Source organism: Calidris pugnax, unplaced genomic scaffold (genome assembly GCF_001431845.1).
Source record: "Calidris pugnax isolate Ruff unplaced genomic scaffold, ASM143184v1 scaffold138, whole genome shotgun sequence".
NCBI lineage: Eukaryota > Metazoa > Chordata > Aves > Charadriiformes > Scolopacidae > Calidris > Calidris pugnax.
Window position 1 is genome coordinate 1,333,395 of NW_015090858.1, and position 19,106 is coordinate 1,352,500.

The 19,106-nt window shown below is 45.2% G+C and overlaps 1 protein-coding gene across 1 annotated transcript in view; it reads left to right on the forward strand.

The window, feature by feature from the left end:
• PPIL2 (peptidylprolyl isomerase like 2) overlaps nt 1-19,106 on the forward strand; it is a 60,917-nt gene that overhangs the window by 713 nt on the left and 41,098 nt on the right. Inside the window, exons 2-7 of the mRNA XM_014943975.1 lie at nt 518-563; nt 1,452-1,514; nt 1,673-1,724; nt 11,289-11,340; nt 13,499-13,590; nt 15,069-15,158. Of these exons, the coding sequence (XP_014799461.1) occupies nt 518-563; nt 1,452-1,514; nt 1,673-1,724; nt 11,289-11,340; nt 13,499-13,590; nt 15,069-15,158 (395 nt within the window). The remainder of the gene's footprint in view (nt 1-517; nt 564-1,451; nt 1,515-1,672; nt 1,725-11,288; nt 11,341-13,498; nt 13,591-15,068; nt 15,159-19,106) is intronic.

Here is a 19,106-nt window from a genome sequence, read left to right on the forward strand (position 1 = left end):
GGCGCGGGGGGGGCGGGAAACGGCAGAAATTCGTACAATCACAGAAGGGTTTGGGCGGGAAGGGACCTTAAAGGGACACCTCCCACCAGCCCAGGTTGCTCCAAGCCCCCTCCAACCTGCCCTTGAACCCCTCCAGGGGCAGGCACAGCTTCTCTGGGCAACCTGGGCCAGGCTCTCACCACCCTCACAGCAAACAAGTTCTTCCCCACATCTCAGCTCCATCTCCCCTCTGTCAGTGTCAAACCCTCCCCCCTCCTCCTAGGGCTCCCCTCCCTGAGCCAGAGTCCCTCCCCAGCTTTCCTGGAGCCCCTTGAGGGACTGTAATTTCAGCTGAGGAGGGTGCAGTGCTCTGCAGAAGCCCGATTTTAGTTGTAGTTTTGCAAGGTTTAGTGTGTTTGTCCTTGTCATCAGCAAATTGCCACCCATGTATATAGCAAAATGTAACTTACAAATGTTTCTTGTTTACATAGAATTCTATGTATTTGTTTAAATCCTGGGTTTTTCTTTCCATTAACAGACCTTCCACGAACTAATTTTAGACGTTTGTCATTTGACCACTGCAGGTAAGACAATAAATTTACATTCTCATTATTAAATGACACATCTATTCATCAGGCTGTTGCCATTGAGCTATTGCTGAAGCCGTGTTCTCCCGAGGTAGTTCCTCTCACTGACTAGTGCCTGCTATGATGGCAGTGCAGCAAGAAAAAATTCCATTAGAACTGAAGCAATATCTGTACTTTCCATGGTTAGTGCCTGCTGAGATTGGATCTGATGGCTAAAAGAATACCAAAGCCATAAAATAATTCAGAACAATTATCGTGTTTTTTTCTAGTCTTTTAAATCTGTGTAACTGGGGCTTGGATCTCCTTTTCCCTGCTCAGAATATGCTTGGTCAGTCGCTCGTCTTTCCGAGGCAGTGATTAGATAGATGGAAATAACATTTATGCTAAATGTAGAGTTTCCTGCTCACGTTCTGGAGTGAAAGAGGAGTTAGTGGAGGGGGGTTAGAAGTCCTCTTGGAAATGGCACAGTTGGAGAAATTGTCACCCGCACCCACGGACTGTGGCTGCCGGGGCTATGGAAGGATCCCGAGCAGGAGATGCTGAATGTGGTGGCCACTTACTCTCTAACCCATCGCAGGGCACGCGCTGTGTCTGCTTGGACCATCCTTTCAGCCCAGCGTGGCACTGGGAGCAGGCTGGGGAGCATCACAGCACCCTGTGTGAGTGCTGGTGGCTTCAAGTTACTGACCTGCACCAGCTCCTCGCACGGATTTTGTCGTTAACCTAATTAATGTAGGATCAGGTAGTGGGTGTTGGCAGCCACTGGGTATTGTCGCTGCTATAGGCCTTGCTTTAATGTGCACGTGAATCAGCAAAGTGTTATTGGCTTCTGTCGTCACAGTTTCCAGCTGATTTTGCTAAAAGGAGTGTGTGCTTTTTCCCCAGTTTGTCCCTGCAGCCGTTTGAGTACCCGGTGTGCACCCCCGACGGAACGGTCTTTGACATACTGTGAGTGACTGCAGGGCTGGGTTCTGTGTCCCTGGAGCACCTGGTTACAGCTGTGTGACCATCGCTCGGGCTCAGCCAGTTGGCAAAAATAATCATGTCCATCCACAGTAGTTTCTGGTGATGCTTGTCTCTTAATAATTTGTCCTTTCTCTTTTCAGGAGCATTGTTCCTTGGATAAAGAAATACGGAACGAATCCAATCACAGGAGAGGTAAGTAAGGGTGGGCACATTCACACCGAGTGTTTCCTTTCAGTGTGGTCAGTTTCCTGTTTAATGTGTGGGAGAAACAAAAATGCTGTAATGAAAGCAAGAGAAATTGAAGGAGTGCTGTTTTGAAATATGGTGTTTGTGAGATCAGCTTTGCTGAAATGACCCTACGGATTTATTAGGGATCTCTTTTAAGCTTAAAAGGAAAAACAAAAGGGCTTCTGGATTTGAGACCTGGTATCCCCTCACTGTCGTCCTGCTAACGATCTTTGTAGGAGAAAGTAATCCACCTTGGACTCTGTGTGTGGAAGAAAGAGGAAAGCTTCTTTTTAAATTTTTTTTTTTTTTTTTTGCATTGGATTGTAAATAATATGGTGGAGGAAAGTGCAGCTCATGTCTATAAAATCCCAAAATCTTTTGAGTTATCTCAGCAATGTATTTCAGAAAGTTCTGACCTGCTTCTGTCGTGATAGTTCACCGTGAGACTGGGATCTCACGCTGTGCTCGGTGCCTTGGTGGGTTTTCTCCCCCCTTTTTCTGCATAAATGATCATTATGTAGGGATTATTTTCTGTGGTCGTGTGAAGTTGTAAAGCACCAGATAAATATGAAATATTGGAAACGTTTCCTTGTCGGAATTATTATTTTTTCCTGGTGTGTTAGAAGAGGGTGTGTTGTTTGTGGGAGCACAGAGGAGGATTTCAGACAGATGCTGCTCCGTTCCCTGTCCCTTCCCTGGCGGGTGCAGTTGCTCTCCCGAGCGTGGGGTGGCAGCCGGCGCCCAGCATTGCTGCTGGGCTGCAGATGGCTCTGTGGTAGGAGATTACCCTTCAAACATCTTGTGTTTGATTAAAGATTTTCCCAGCAGACAGAGAGGAGCAGAAGCTGGATGCAGAGGCAGCGCTCCACGCTGTGAGCGGCGCAGGCTGGCTGAGGCTCACTGCCTGCAGTTACCTCAAACCACAGGTGCTTTGTGCCGTGGGGAGATGATTGAAGGGCTTTCTTCACCGGTGGGGAGGCCAATGTGTTGTTGGGAAGGGATGGAATTACAGCTATTTCGTTTGTTTTCACCAGCCTCCCACCACCTTCCTGCTCTGCGCGTTCCCTGGCAGTTCTGGGGTGTTGCCAGATGAATTTTTTCACTTGGAGCAGCTCCGTGACACCTGCTCTCATTCCAGACTGGGAACTGTGATGGGATTTAAAATTACTTTGGGTAAATGCTAGGCAAGAAGCTCAATGTGTGTGATGGCCTTGTGTAACACAGCGAAGGGCTTTCTTCACCGGTGGGGAGGCCAATGTGTTGTTGGGAAGGGATGGAATTACAGCTATTTCGTTTGTTTTCACCAGCCTCCCACCACCTTCCTGCTCTGCGCGTTCCCTGGCAGTTCTGGGGTGTTGCCAGATGAATTTTTTCACTTGGAGCAGCTCCGTGACACCTGCTCTCATTCCAGACTGGGAACTGTGATGGGATTTAAAATTACTTTGGGTAAATGCTAGGCAAGAAGCTCAATGTGTGTGATGGCCTTGTGTAACACAGCGGGAGGGAGATGGTGCGGAATATACCTGGTGAACCATAAATGCTCAAATGAAGTCCAACCTTGAGACCAGGGAAGGAAAAGCAGTGCCCTTGTTTTATCTTTAAGCATTTGCTTGAAATAAGGTTGGTAGGATGATGCTTGCCTGAATAATCACAGGCACCCCTACTTGGGGTAAATGCTGGGCAAGAAGCACAATGTGTGTGATGGCCTTGTGTAACACAGCGGGAGGGAGATGGTGCGGAATATACCTGGTGAACCATAAATGCTCAAATGAAGTCCAACCTTGAGACCAGGGAAGGAAAAGCAGTGCCCTTGTTTTATCTTTAAGCATTTGCTTGAAATAAGGTTGGTAGGATGATGCTTGCCTGAATAATCACAGGCACTTCCAAAACCAGTAACTTCTTACCCTCCAAAGAAAAAAATGCAGCCAAGTCTGTTATTTCAAAACTTTGGAAAAGTCCTTCTCAAATACATTTCCTTAAATATATGTATTAGCTCCCAAATGCTGGTGGCTATTGTTACTTCACTTTTTGTGAAAGCATAGCTTCTTTTCAGTTTGATTAACTAGATTTCAGTCAATCTCTTAGAAATCAGTTGTTGGTCTGGAAGTGGAAGGAGCAGAGGAGCTTCCTGACCAGGCTAACGGCAAGGATGTGAAGATCACTCCTTCACTGCTGAGTGTATTAACCCTCTTGAAAAATGAACAAACAACCTTACAGCACCTTTTTCTTTTTTTAAATGCACTAAAAAAGTCTTTGGCTGTCTAAATAAGGGAAATCCTGCCTGAAAAGGATGCAGAAATTAGAGCAAAGGTGAAACTTCCTTAAACATAAAAGTGTTTTTACCATGTACATATTTTGAAAGCACAGATACAGAAATAGAAAGCACTGATAATTGTTTCTTCCGTCGAGAAGGGAATGCACTGAGAAAGAGGGCTTGGGTGTTTTTTGATTCTCCTGCAATATTCTGAATGAAGAAATGGCAGCGAGTCAGGGGTGTGAGAAACACCAAGTGCCGTAGGAACAGGCGTTAAAGTTGAGGTTAAATTCCAGCCACGGCTTTATAGTTCACTACAAATTGCTCTCCACCTCCACCCGATAATGGGGCAGAGCCTGTGTGTTTCAGGAGTGGGTTCCTGTGGGCAGGTTGTGTGAACCTGAGGTGTTGCTGAGTCAGGGGATGGAGAGCAGGTCCCGAACAAAGCCCGTCCTGCGGTGAGCCGGGTGGGACGGGTCTGTGGCCTCAGCGGGGACAGGACGGGTTCAACTTCCACGTGACCCAAAGGGGCTACATCAACAGTGACTGCGGCTTGAAACTCCCTTCCTATGGTGGTGTGGTAATTGACTGCAGGTTGCTGCTCTAATTGTGTTATTCCAGGTGTGTGTCTAGATAACGAGCAGCAAACAATGGGTACCATCAGCCAGGGCTCTGTGGCTGGAAGGTGACCTCCCTCGTGCCAGCCTGGCGGTCGCTGCTGCTGGGACACGTTGTCAGGAGAATGGAATCTCTGCAGAAAACGTTCAGTGCGATGCGCTTTCGGAGCACTAGTCTAGACTTTTCTGCAACGTGCTGGTAATTCTACCTTAGGACTCGGATGCTCTTCTAAAGACAGCACACTGCAGCAGGAGTCACATTTTCCTTCTGACTTTTCATTTTTTTCCCCTCCTGAAAAGTTTTCTTCATTCTCACTGTTTCCAACAGATTGTGCTTACTCTGAGCATTCTCGTTCTTTGTCTGGATAGAAAATACTGAGAGGAAAATGCTGTGCAGCCCTCCTAGGCAGGCTACCTCCACGGCAGCTTTCTGTGTCTAGAGTGCTCGGACTGTCTAATGGAGAGGAAAATAATTTGACCAATTGAGATCTTTTTCATTATGTAAATGCACAGAAAAACGCAGAAGTTTGGTTTTACTTTCCCTCAACATCAGAGCACAGTCCCTGAAACCCAAGCAGTCTGCTACGTGAGCTCTGTGGGGCTTTGGGAGTGAGGGATCGTTTGGGTGGATGAGTAACTTCATGTCTCATTTGGCTGTAGTGTAACTGATGTATAAATGAGAATTTTAATTCTTCTCTTGAGGACTCTTCACATACACGTCAGAAGAAGTCAGCGCATCTTCAGCTTTGAAATTCAAAATATATTTCTTAATTTGTCTGATGCAACTCAGTGAAGTCTTCAGATATTGCACAGGTGTGAGTTGCCTCTCTGTCTTCCTTTTGCTAAACTTATTTTTTCCTGTACATTTGAAGTGAAGGAGGGGAGTTTTTTTCCTTGTTTATTTGTAAGAAAAGTTCCAGTGGGGGGTGGGAATACAATTTTGTTCTGGTTGAGTAATAGCTTATTACAGAGCAGAGAACAAAGCTTACAGAAAAAAAACCAAGGGAAGCTTTGTTGTTGAAAAATGATTCAGACAAATCCAGCTTAGTTGGTTTTCCTGTGCTGCAGAAAGAGGGGAGAAATGATCAGGAACAGAAAACTGGAGGACGCTCTCGCAATCTGCCTCTCAAACTGCGGGCTCTGCCTTGGGCCGGTGTTTGCTGTCCTCCTGCTGTGGCTGCTCAGAGGTTCTTCTGAGGGTTTTTCATCTGATAGACATCTTCTGTGCATTCTGAGTTTGACCAGCTTAGTCTTGTTTGTATTTGTGCCAGAACTGTGCTTCTCCCTGTTAGTGCTTACAGCTGGGTGTTTGGGACAGAGGAATTCAGTGCTTTCTTGACATTTTCTTGTTGAGACTTGTATTTTCCTGTCAGATGTTCTTCTTGCCTTTAAGTTCTCTGTACCCTAAATGGTCACAGTTGTCCTTCTCCACATCTGTTTAATTTATCTTCTTTGAACAGAACTAATCTTAACCATACACAGCAAGTGCTGGGTGAATGCCTGGTACAGTGCTGGGAATATTTTCTGATCTGTTCCTGAAATACTTTGATATGTTACACATGATAGTGTAAGACAGAAAACAGCTTCAGTGTGTGTGTTGGGATATGGGGGGTACTGTCAGAATATGACAATTTATTGCACTTTCTCTCGATAGCTTGGGTCATTTCAGAAGCAGGTGCTTATTTATAAATAAGAGTTAGCCCGGATGAGCAGTCGTTCTTCCTTTCCTATTTTTTTTTTTTGGTTTTGTTTCCAGTTGAGTGTTGCTGCCTGTGTTCCTGTGGTCCGTAGCAGTATTTTGGGCATGGAGGGTCACAGCCACCATCACTCAGCATCTCTCTCCAGGTGTGGTTCTGTCTGGGGCAGCAGGGCCAGGCTGCTCAGGGGCCTGGAGTCCCCTCTGAACGAGATGAGCTCTTCCCTGTGCAGCAGCTGAACCGTGTCATCTTACCTCATTTGCCTCAGAAATTATTAGCTTTTAGTCAACAATCGAAATTAGTTAATATTTGACTAGTGACCATAAATTTTCAAGGCCCCTGGATAGAAATGTATGAGGACATGATTCCTGCCTGGAGGAATGACCAGAAAGTCGCGTGTCATGACCGGAAATGGCCATAAAACACAGGGAAGGGGGGGCCGAGGCGGTGGAGGTCCCGGTGAGGTGAATGACCTGGAAGAGGACTCCTTTCCTGTTGGGTTTGCTGAAACTTTCCGACTCTCTTTGTTCCTGACGACCATGTGGTAGCTGTGTCTGTGTGTGTGACAGCAGCGTGCCCGGCACCACGAAGGGTTAGCCTTTATCCGTCCTAAACGGGGGATTTATTTTTCAATGCCCTGTATCTTTGGGAGGCAGCGAGGGTGCAGAAGATGAGATTTGCCCAGACATACTGTTCAAGTGCTTTATCAAAAGGAGACGTGTAGAACCCTCCAGCGTCGTGAGTCACTGTCCCAGCCGCGGTGCCTCCTCCACACCTTGCAGATGGGATTCCTCTGGTGATGGGCAGAGTCCTACCCAGTGAGCCAGCTCTGCTCACAGCTGGGTGGATGTGTCTGGTGTTACTCCTTGTGCATTAGTTCCCATACAGCAAACAAGTATTTACATCTAGGTTTTATGGACTGAACAGATGGTCTCTTTTTTTTCCTTTTCCATGTTTTGGTGGAAGTGTGCACGTTGGATGGGGTTTTGTGACCAACAGATGGTCTCTTTTTTTTTTCCTTTTCCATGTTTTGGTGGAAGTGTGCACGTTGGATGGGGTTTTGTGATGATGACACTTGAAAATCCAGCAGCTGTGAAACGCTCCAGCCTTAAATGAGATGCAGCATGAGGTTTCCCACAGATCCTGACCTCCCTGTTTTTCACTAAAATTGGAGAGGGGCTTTTTGATGCTTGTGCAAAGCTTAGTTTTGCATGAACCATGTTGTATTTGGCTGTGGGTCCCTGGGTTGATGGACTTGTGCCTGCATTAATGCTGCAGATTTCATCTCGCACGTGAAACTACACGTCTTTTTCTCATGGTAATTTCTGTTGATGTGCTCTTTGGGAGAGCAGCATTATTGCTGTTATCTGTGAGCCATGTGTGTTATCAGGCATATCTTTATGATTCTCTGGTCAAGGCTTTGGTGACCATATGGTGTCTGTTTAATTAAAAATTAAATATGGAAATACAGTGGTCTGGAAGAGGGTAATGAGGGATCTTTTCTGTCCATTTCCAAACCAGTTCAGTAGCGGATGAGAGCTGCAGTTAAACAGCAGCTTCATCCAAGACTGAATTGCAGGTATCTTTTCAGCATTTGGTAGACAGTTGCCCACGTGATGAATATCTACCATTTTTGCTGTTGAACTGAACATAGAAACAATACCTTGAATCCTGAGACTATTCTGGCCTCTTGGCTGCGGACCTCAAATTTTTCATGAAATATTAAACTACATGAAGATGGATTGTCTTGTTAAAACAGTGCTGCTGTTTCCAATCACATTCCCATAATGGGTAGACTTGCTGAGGATTTCCAATACCTTTTTATCATCATTAAATCCATTTACAAGATCTGAAATAAGTAACATTATACGTGGAGTTATTCCAATACTATTCATTCAATTCATATCCTCATATTTCTTGAAGGTTTTATAGCAGGAAAATTGTAAGAGGGCTTCTTAAAATGTGAAGGTGTATGCAAAGAGTAACAGGTCTCATCTTTAAAGGGACCAAAGAATTTAATGCAAAATAAATTTGCTGTTCTTAAGCTAAATTTGGTACTTGGTAGGCAACATTGTGTTTTAATATTGGTATTTGGTTTGGCTCTCTCTTCTGTTTGAGTGTCGCTTGTTTTGGTGGGATGAGAACCAAGCAAATGGCCAGGCCTGCACTGGATGGTTTTGTCCTCGTGTTGCCAACGAGTTCAGACGTGACACGTTTGTGTTCCCCACACTGGGTTGCTGTGTGCTCCTGCCAGAGGCTGATCAGAAGGGTGTCCCATCCCCAAGCACTGAGCACTTCCACACTAACTCAGTTACCGCTGACAGAGCGGGACGGTCTGTGTTTGCTACACACAACTCTTGCCGCACGCCAGCAGCTCTGCCCGTGTGTGGGTAGAGAATCCAACGAGCCCGTTTTGATTGCTTTTCAGGCTGGTGTGTATCCAACAGGGTCAGAGCCTCATTAACCAGGAGAACACGCAGCCACAGACCAAAGAGGTTCAGAGAGTGTAACTAATTGACGCGCGGGGATTGTAGGTCAGATCTTCACGAGGCACACGGCGGTGGCAGGGGATGGTTGCACTGGGAACAACCAACGTGCTTCACCCAGGAGCTGCCCCACTGCCCCACTGACCTGGGCCTCACAGCAACCTCTGCTGTGGGCACCGGGAGGGGACGCCGCCGGTGGGGACCCCGCAGGAAGGGGTGCTGCAGAGGGGGCGCGGGGCCATGGGGCTTCTCGCCGCCGCGGGGAAGTAGGTCATGGCCAAAAGTAGCCTTGGCTGCTGCGTGGGAGCCTGCCTGCCAGGGGGGAGTCAGCTGAGAAGGGAGCTCACGCCGTCCCGGGGGCTGGTTTTCAGCCCGTCCTCGCTGCGGAGCAGCTGGCACGACGTGCTGTGACACGCGTCTGCTTTCCAGTATTCTCGCATGAAGTATTTTTAGAAGTGAATATGCAGCTCTTATTCCTGCTTAGGGGAAGTGGCGCATGCTTGTGGCCTTTCGCTTTTGTTAGGAATGTAGAATTTTAATTAGATCAAGGGTTTTTAATAAACGTTGTTCTTTCCTTGATTTCTTCGCCGGAGATGGGCTGCAACTGGATGGTAGGTGTGTGTCAGGGCAACTCAGGTTGGAAATAGTTCTGAACTCGAGCTGTGTATGCAGTATTTGAGCTCTCTTATGCTTTATTAGTAATAAGAAATACATGAAAACAAGTACTTTAACTCATTTTAGGACTCATTCACTCCTGCTGTCTCTTCCCGTGAAGACTGGTGCCTGTTTGTGGCATAATGGTCATTTCCATGGCAACAAGCCGTGTGATGGTGCTTGGAAAGCTTTGGCTTTTGGTGGAGAATAAATAAAAGCAGATTCACCCACATGCAAGATAATCCTGTTTTCAAGTGAAATGAAGAAATTGAGAGGCAAAAAAATATGATACAGGTTTTCTATATCATGTTCTTTCATGGTTTCTCCTCTGCGGCAGCTCCATGCACAGTTGCCCGATGCTGCAGCCTGGCCTCGGGCACTGAGCTGCCTCGGGAGGCCACAGCAGTCCTCTCTGGCAGATCAGCCCCTGGCTTTGCTGCTCTGGTGCTCCAGGGATGTCCTTTGACAAAACACTAAGTCCCCCTCTTGTCTTTCCATACATTAAGACATGTTAATCAGTTTTGCAAAGTATCTTTGAGATTCTGCCCTAACTGTAGTTTCCCCACGTGTTTTCTCATGTACAACTCTCGGTCCGTTTCCATCCCGTCTCATAAAAACCCCTTATCAGGAGGTGTCCCCATGGCCTGGCACAGGAGTGCTCGGGGTGGAACCATCTCCAGCTGAGCTGATGCACAGAGCTGCTCTGGAGGCCCTGAGCTGAGCTGCCCAGTGCCCTTCTTGGGCTCCATCTGGAGAGGAGCCCAGCCAGCAGCACTACAAGTTTGTAATGTTCATGCAGCGCTGCAGTGTAAAGGTCTCATCCTGCAACAGGGCTCCAGGCAGCGCCTGTATTTCAACTCCTATAGGAAACTCACTATTTTTTAATGTACTGTTGACATCTATGACTGTAGAAGTGCTGGTCTCAGTGGGGAGCAGCTGCCAGCAGGAGCAGCTGATGCAGCACGAGTAACTGATGCTGAAAACTAACCTTTTTCCGTGCTATGGAAAGATGTGACCTGAAATACCATGCTGTTTCCCTGGGTGTGGAGTAAGAGTCCGAGGACTTGGCAGCACTTCTAACGACACATCCCAGGCTGACAGGTGACACAGGGCACTGCAGCCCTTCCTGCCTTTACACTCTGTGCAGCAGCTTAGGCTGTCTTTCCCACTACATTTCTGTCAAGGTATAAATCTGTATCTCATGCTAAACTGTTTCTTAGGGAACTGTTTCCATTTTTGATAAAGATGATCTGCTCATATGTTTTGGGGATAGCTCGAGTCTGCCAGGAAGATAATTTGAAGGCCTTCCTTCAAATTACCCATGTTGCCAGTGGTCATATTTCTAAAGAAGCTTCTTCTGGAACACAGTTTTTGGGCTGTTGCATAACATGTGCACAGATGGATGCTGCTTTGTGTTAATCAGTTGTTTAGGTTGAACAGAGCTGTCCAGGATCATATGTTCATTTTGGCAACTCTGCTGTTCCCCCACTACTTCTTTGACAATTTTGTTCTAGTAAGAAGATAAATAAATGAATAAAGCTCTGCATTCACTTAGTCATTTCAGAGGCTGCCTTTACCTTTGATGTCTGTCTTTGTGCCCCAGCACTGTGCAGATGTTGGGGTTTGGGGTTTTTTTTTGAGAATCCACTTAAGGAAAAGCAACAGAACTGGTCTTCCATTGCCAAATTAAATTACTATAACCTAGCCTGGTCTTTTCCCTTCCCCATCTTATTCCTGCTGGCCCTCGTTGCTCTTCTTGTGGATAAATGATGGTTAGATTATGTTATGATTAATTTTTTTTAACTTTTCATTTTCTTTAGAAACTAGATGCCAAATCACTTATAAAGCTGAATTTTGCTAAAAACAGTGAAGGTAAGTGCAGTAATTTTCTGTGTGCGTTTTTTTTTTCTTAATAAATCCTGGTTTGTCTTACTCATGATAAAGTTACGTAGTTTGTGTTTTCTATCATGGTTTTCACTTTTTGAGTAGAACAACCGCTTCTTGTGAGTGATGTGTTTACCTTTAAAGTTCCACTTCTGGTTTTCTTTACACTGGGGAGCTGTATATTATTCAGCAATTTCACTTTACGGGAGCTACTACTGCACTAAGGTACTATTGACTTTAGGAAAAAGTTTCAGAAAAGGCTAAATTTCTGTCATATGTTATTTTTTTTCTAACTTGCCTATGGCATTATTTGCTTTTCACTTGGTTTTGAGCAACTTTTTACTTATAAAGAGAGTTAGACTTAAATGAAAACATGCGATTTTATGAACAGCAGCACACAAAAGTGCAGCCTCCAGTTTTATTTCTGCAGGGTCAAAGATATAAAATCTGCCATCTAGGAGAGGATGCTGAGAATAAAAGAGAGGAGTGGAGATTAATTCGTCTTTTACGAGGCAGATAATGATTTCTTTGAAACAAGAGTGGCAAGGATTAGGTGGGAATGAAATTCTCGAGTGTCTGTCTCCTTATCTCACCAATAGCCCCTAAACTACAAGGGCTTTTCTCTTGCTGATGGATTTCTTCTGCATTTTGTGTTCCACCTGTCTCAAGAGCAGGGTGTTAAAAACTGATCAATAGTCACCATGGCCAAGGTTTTTGAAAGATACTGCGATACTGTGCTCTCCTTAAAGAAGCCCAGCTCGAATGCCTGGGTGGAGGGCTGGCAGCCATGGGGCCTCAGGAGCCTTCTCCTTCAAAATGTGCATTTCCTGTTACAAACGGATCCAGGGAAAATGCAACAAAAGACGAAGAGTAAAATGTTGCATTTCTGTCTATCAGCAAACTCTTCTTTATTCCTTAACATGTAGAATGGTTATTATGTATGTAGGATCTTCTCTTCACACCAGTACAATGAAAAAGGTCTTCAGATACTGCAGTTTATTCCACTTAATGATCCCTCTGTAGCTGAGAACCTGCTGTCCAGACCAAGGAGAGTGTGCCCTCAGCAGCTCCGCTGTTGCTGGAGGTGGAAATGTGGTGATTTGCTCTTTTTGAAGCAGCTGAGTGAGGCCTCCCCTTTTACCAGCGTGTTTCTGTGTCTGTCAGCTGGGCCATGCCCTGATGGCACTTGCAGGAATCCCTCTCTGGGGTTTCTCCTGGATTTCAGCCCCTGGTTCAGCGCTGGGGCGTGAAGAGGAGCAGCCCTGGGCTTTCACGTGCAGCTGTGCGTGTGTCACTGCGCTGTCTGCGGGGGCTGTGAGCAGTCTCTGGACTGGTCTCCACACTGATTTGCCTTTTCAGGTGGTAATTAGGGGGAAAAAGAACCAAATAGGCCCAACCTACTTCAGAAATCTCACCCAAACCCCCATCTCGAGCAAACCGATCACGTATTAATAACCTACTTTTAATGGCTTTCTGCAGAGATCATCCAGACATTTTTCCTTTCCCTGTGCCTTGCCTCCCATCAGTTTGCTGGTTGTTGACGTGCTTAATATTTATGCTGACCCTCCTGGGAAAATTCACAGCTTGATTAGAGCAGAAGCTGGGCTCCTTATTGAGTAACGTGTTTGGATTTAATGGCATTCTGCTTGCCACATTTGAATACAAAATGCTCTCCTCTCCCAAAAGCTCAACAGCTGCTGTCAACTTTTTTGTTGGATATGAGCTAAACTCTTATTCCTGGGAACAGCACTGAAAATGTTCAATGAAAAAAAATACCAGCACTGGGTGCGTTCCAAGGTACAGGGGTCACTCTCTCAATAGAGAATTGATAACAACAATAACATTATATCGTGGTACTTCATTGATATCAAGCAAGTTGGACAAAGGTCTGTGGTGGGGCACTGGAGGCAGCAGATTTCAAACCTGCATTTTCATTGCTTGCTTTATCATTTTTTTTTAAGTGTTACTTTTTCTGTTTGGTACTGAAGAGTTAAAGTGTAGTTAAAGCACCGTTAAATGCACACTGAAGTGACACTTTATATTAAAAATGAATGTAAATATTCTTCAAAGAGATAATAGACATTATTTATTTCAAAACAGTTGCAGGGACTTCGTGCCAAACTTAAACTTTTTTACCCTCCATCAGGTAAATACCACTGTCCGGTGCTGTTCACTGTATTCACCAATAACTCCCATATTGTGGCCATCAAGACAACTGGAAATGTGTTTGCCTACGAGGTGGGTTCTCTGTTGCATTGCATTACTAGTATTTGATATTTGATGCATTTTATTCAAGATCACAAAATGCTTTAGAAAGGCATGTATTTCTTATTCTGTTCTACAGCCAGGAAAATTAAAGTATAAGGAGATGAACTGACTTCACAAATTATTGTCTGACTTTTGCCTTCAAAAATATGAACAACCCTAGAGTATGATTTAAAAGATATTTTTGAAACCTTTTCCTCAGTTAATCTGCATGCACTGTCTTGTAAATCAAAATGAGTAGCTCTAATATGCCTCCTCAGTTGAATTAATAGACAAATGTCCTGTTGTCTTCTTTCTGATACAGAGTCATCATGAAAATACAAATTGCCTCATTTCTATTCATATCAATAGATAAAAAAGGGTATTTTAACTGGATCTGGGGAAAGAGCAGAGAGAATGCCTTAATGGACACTTGAACTGCATTTTTATTTGTGTTCTGTGAACATTTGTGTGAACCCAGGTGGAATTTATTATTAGAATAAACCATATTTTCTGTTCCTTCTAGAAGCATGATGCTTTGATTGCTGTGGTTAAAAGGCAGGAATGAGTTTAAGTGCAGTCTTTGTTAAATGCTTGTCGATATTGTGAAACTATTGCTTGGTTTGGTACAATTTATGATACTGGGCTTCCTAAGAAGCCTTACCAAGAGGGCCCGTTTCTCATACCGTGAACTGCTTGAAGTGGTTTGTTAGCATTTATCAGTTTGCTATAAGCACAGAATTAATTTACAGACTCCTGGAGGCACTAGAAAAATATTGTCACTTTCATCCAAGGAGAACAGAGGACATTTGGGTGAAGGGACCAGATTCTCTTCCTTTGCAGCAGAACTCTGGAGTCGTCTCCCTGCACCACGTATTTGTTCATAACAACAAAGCATTTACTCCAGGTGGATTCTCGCTGTGAAATGATGTGCTGCTGCTTTGCTGAGCACTGTTGAGGTTTCTCAGGTGACCAGAAGTGTTGGTGCCAACTGGGAGCAGCAGTGGGGCGGCCGGTGCAGCTCTGCTGCTGGGCAGCTGGCCTGGGACACGCGTGTGTCCCCGGGGTGCTGGGGGAGATACGGACCCCTCGTGAAAGCTCCTGTCTTGTACCAGCTGTAAAATACTTCACTTGGAAAACTGCCAGCAAGTTTTCTTTATTTTGGCAGTGCTTTTACAATTAATTTGGTTAAGATGATATGCATCTCTATGGAATGGAGACTGCAAGGTTCTTTTTTTTTAAAAAACATAAACCAAACCACACAAACTGTAGTTTTGCAGGGGTGAAAGACAAAAGCTTCTCATCTGTTAAAGCACACAATGCAAATACTGCAGCTGCCATTGAGAATGAAGGGTGACATTGTTTTCTTTATCATTTGTACTTTAAAGTTTTATTGGCATCACATATTTACTTGTAATTTTTACATGTTAGAATCCAGTTTTTAATATCTGTGCCTTTTGCCCGGCCATTAGGCAGTTGAGCAGCTGAACATAAAACCAAAGAGCTACAAGGATCTTTTGACAGATGAGCCCTTCACTCGGCAGGACATTGTGACACTGCAGGTAAACCTTTCTCTCTGTTACATGCCTTAAAATACAGCTTTTTGGGGGAGGATGAAATGTGGCTGCGTACACTGCGATAGCAGGAATCCAGAGTAACTGAACAGAGAAACATTGTGTGTGTGTCTTGGAGATGGGTAGAAGGGGAACTGCTGGATTTTCTTTGTTATCCAGACGAGCCACAAGGATGCCATGTAACTTAGAGCTTGACAAATCTCTAGAGCGGTTATTGTGTGCCTTTTAGAGAAGGCAATTGTTCAACTTTGTAAGTTGAAGGAGAAAAATCAAACTGCACAGAAAAAGTCAAGGACGCCATGTAAAAATGTGAATTTTGACAAATGTGTTTGCAGTTGCTCACTATTTCACTGTATCTGACTGAATATAAGATCTTCTGTGTAATCCTAAGTTTTGGATATGAAGCTACACATAAGATTTTGGGTTGGGTTTTTTTCCATTAATCTTACCTGAAAAATTGCTGTGACACCTCTGAGTTGGTGTGAGACTTAACATTGGGAAAAGACTGGGTAGCAGAAAGGGAAAGATAATGTCCAGAATCATCTTCAGCTCTCGCCAGTCAACAGTCTGTGGTCTGTTACCAAAAGAATCCTGTTTCAGAATGGAAAGTATATAAACTTTTAGGAAGTCAGCATGTTACATTGTGACTGAAGTCGATTGCCTGAAAGAGTAGAAGCTTTAGAAACATATTTAGAAACAAATAAGCAGCAAACCCCAAATTCAAACAGCATTGTAAATTTCAGAGTGTGAAAGATACTTACTTGATGAAAAGTAGGCATTTTTAAGCTTGCATGATTTCAAAATAGGGGGAAAAGATTCAATGATCATAATTACTGGAGTCATGAGTTTAGTATGCGCCTCATGAACAGTTAATTGCCGCTAACCAAGACTAATACTGTCTAATTTGAATAGAAAAATATTTTTCATTTATGTCTAAATTTAAATGTATCCCTTCTTCCCTGCTCCCCAGTGCTGAGCAGCGCATTTATAAATACTTTTCCTCTGTTCCTTTGGGCTTATGGCTTGTTCAAGCTAATGCAACAAAGTAAAATGTTTTTAATCCAATGGAAGCAAACCCTGTAGCTTTTTCAGACTGAAAGCTCCCAACAGAATGTTGTTGGAATGTAACTGCGTGGTTGCTAATGGATTTGGAACAGTAAAAAAAGACAACACGAGTGACTAAAAGTGTTTCTGTGCATCAGTGTGGAAAAACAAATTATTTTTAACAAATAATTGAAATGTGCAATCATTTAAAAATATTTTGGTGTGTTTTGTAGGTTTGGAGCTGAACGTATGTATAAAATGCATAGTCCTGTCACACGCCCAGCTTTGATTTTTCATAGACACAAACAGATGCTCTAGTCCCCTAACTCTCCGAGTGCAGTAGTTAGTGATCTGGGTGTTCCCTGTGTGGGTTTTTGTCAGTGATTTTCACCTTCACTCTGTTCTTGACGTGTTGGGTTTCTCTCTTGCTTGGAGGGATGTGTCTATTAACAGAAACTGAGTGTGGTTGATGTCCGGTCACTGGTACAGCCGTCCTGCTGGCTGTGTAGGGGTTGAGAAAGGATTTTCAACCAACAGGCTAAAATGGGTTCGGGGGTTGGACGGGGGTCAGAGCCGTTGGATGCACGGGACAACCCCCGGCCAGATTGGGGTGTACCCCGATCTCCCCTGCCCAGCCCTGCCCGGCTTTGCTGGGACCAGAGCGCAGCCTGAAGTGCTGTGAGGAGCCCGGCTACTCAAACTGCTTATGTGTATGTGGTATAGGAATCTGTTGTTATTTTCTGGTGGTGTTTTCTGTGTGTAAGTTGTTGACAGACCGGCCGGCGTCTCCCCCGCCAGCTCCCTTGCTGACAGCGCGGTGCGTCCCCCTGCCAAGCTCTGCCACCTGCGGCTCTGTCCCCTCGCCAGCCTTCCTGCCCGCAATCTGCTGCGCTTCACTCTGCCCTGCAGCTCTGCCCCAGCCCTGCTTCTCCTAAAAACCCTTCCGTTCCGCCCTGAAATTCATCACTTCATTGTTTTCCCATTCCCCGGTGTAAATCGAGTGGTGAGGGGTGTGAGGGAGCTGGTAACACTGACCCCGCTGTTTGGCAAAATGGTAGGTACAAAGGAAGTTGCTATGAAAAACATGCTTTGCTTGGCAAAAGCAGCTGAATAGGACTGTCTGTAGTAGCTGTGTTTATTGATAGAAAAGAGCATTTCCAGAGGCTGCCTCTGAGGGTCCTGGGAAGCCGATGGGGTACCTGTGTGTTTGGTTGTGAAATGCAACATGGTAAATAGAACATTTGAATAATGTCTGTTTACAGATTATTTGTATGATCACGTTTTTCCTTATTGACACATAAAGGGCAATCCTGCAGCTGCTAGCAATTGACCTCAAACCTGACCTCTCTCTCCTAATGTATATAATTAAAAACAAAACCAAAAAAAATTCTGCTCTTTTCAGAAGAGAGAGAATTGCATAAAATTCTGTGCTCTGTTCTCAGTGCTAAACATTACTCAAACACTAATCATAATCCACCCGTTAGCTTTTCTGCTGGGCTCCATCTCAGCTGGTTGCTTTGATTTTAGTGATAGTTATTTGTGTCCCATTGCTGCTAAGTTTACTTGTTAAAAGGGACAAATTATTGGATCTTGAACCAGAAAATGCAAAATCACAGCACCATCTTAGATCTTTGATGTGCTTCTCTTTGTGAAGGAATCCGCAGTGCTTCCCGCGCTTAGATGTGCAGAAATTGCTTTTTTCCCTGCTGAAATGGAGATGCCCCGGGGTAGAGCTCGGCCGTTCCTCATCAACATATGGCGGTGTCACCCCCCTCGGGCCGGAGGGGAGGAGTAATACCATCTCCTGGGGTGCAAGATGCATTTCCAAAAGCGAGTGCAGTTACTCAGGCAAAAGATGTCACAGATTCTGGTTAGTATCTTGGTGATAACAACAGAAATATGTGTGACAACATTCCGTGTGAAACCCTTCCTAGACACCCCCGCTCTTGGTGCGAGTGGATTTTTTAGCCTGCAGCTCTTTACCCTCAGGTTGCAATTTCCTTCTCTTAGCTGTGGGATCTGGCCACAAACTGGAGTCCAGCTTCCCATCCTCTACACCGCAGGTGTGACTTCTTCCAAGTTTCTCTCTCTGTGTTCCAGTCTCACATGTTGCAAATTACCCTTTGTGTACGATGTGGAACTGGACAGTGAGCACATCCCTGGGTGCAGCCCGGATCCCCCTCTCCCGTGTCGGGGGGCAGCTGGAGCACGGAGAGGAGCAGGGTCAGGCTTTGCTGCCGTTAAAGGGAGATAAAGGCTGGTGGTGTAACGTGCTCCCGTATGTCAGTCTCATTGTTCCTGCACAGCTCATCGGCCGTGGACACCACACGGCTCCCGACAAGCTGTTGAACACCGCTGGCGTTGGTGGCAGGAGCATAGCTAATGAGCGGAGTTGGAGGCAGCCGAGCTGCGCTCCGTTAATTGATATTTCGCTCCTCAGCTATTTCTCACTTGCTGGTCGTGTGGCAGAAGGTGGGAGCAGATGTCCTCATGGTGGCCGAGGGTGAGGGCTCTTTGGGGGGACGTGCTGGGACGCGGCAGAGCCAGGGGGGTGAGGGGAACCCTGCCTCAGCGAGAGCCCACGGTCCCTCCCCACGCCGGTGTCCCCTGCCCTCCTGGGGCTGCCTGAGGGTATCGGGGTGTCCCTGAGTCGGTGACATGGGAAAATTATAGGGAGGGGGGGAAAAGTGGAATAAAACTTGAGATTAAGTGTTTTGAGAGCTCAGCTTTCAGGAAAACATCAAATGCGAGATTTTTAATAGTCGTGATAGTTAGCAACCCTTTGAAGTCTGTATCCGTGTTAGTAATTTGCTAAACTTCAGTTTATGGTTTGTAACCTTAATAAGAAAGGCCCTGAGACTGCTGCCCATGGTAATTGGAATATGTATTTTT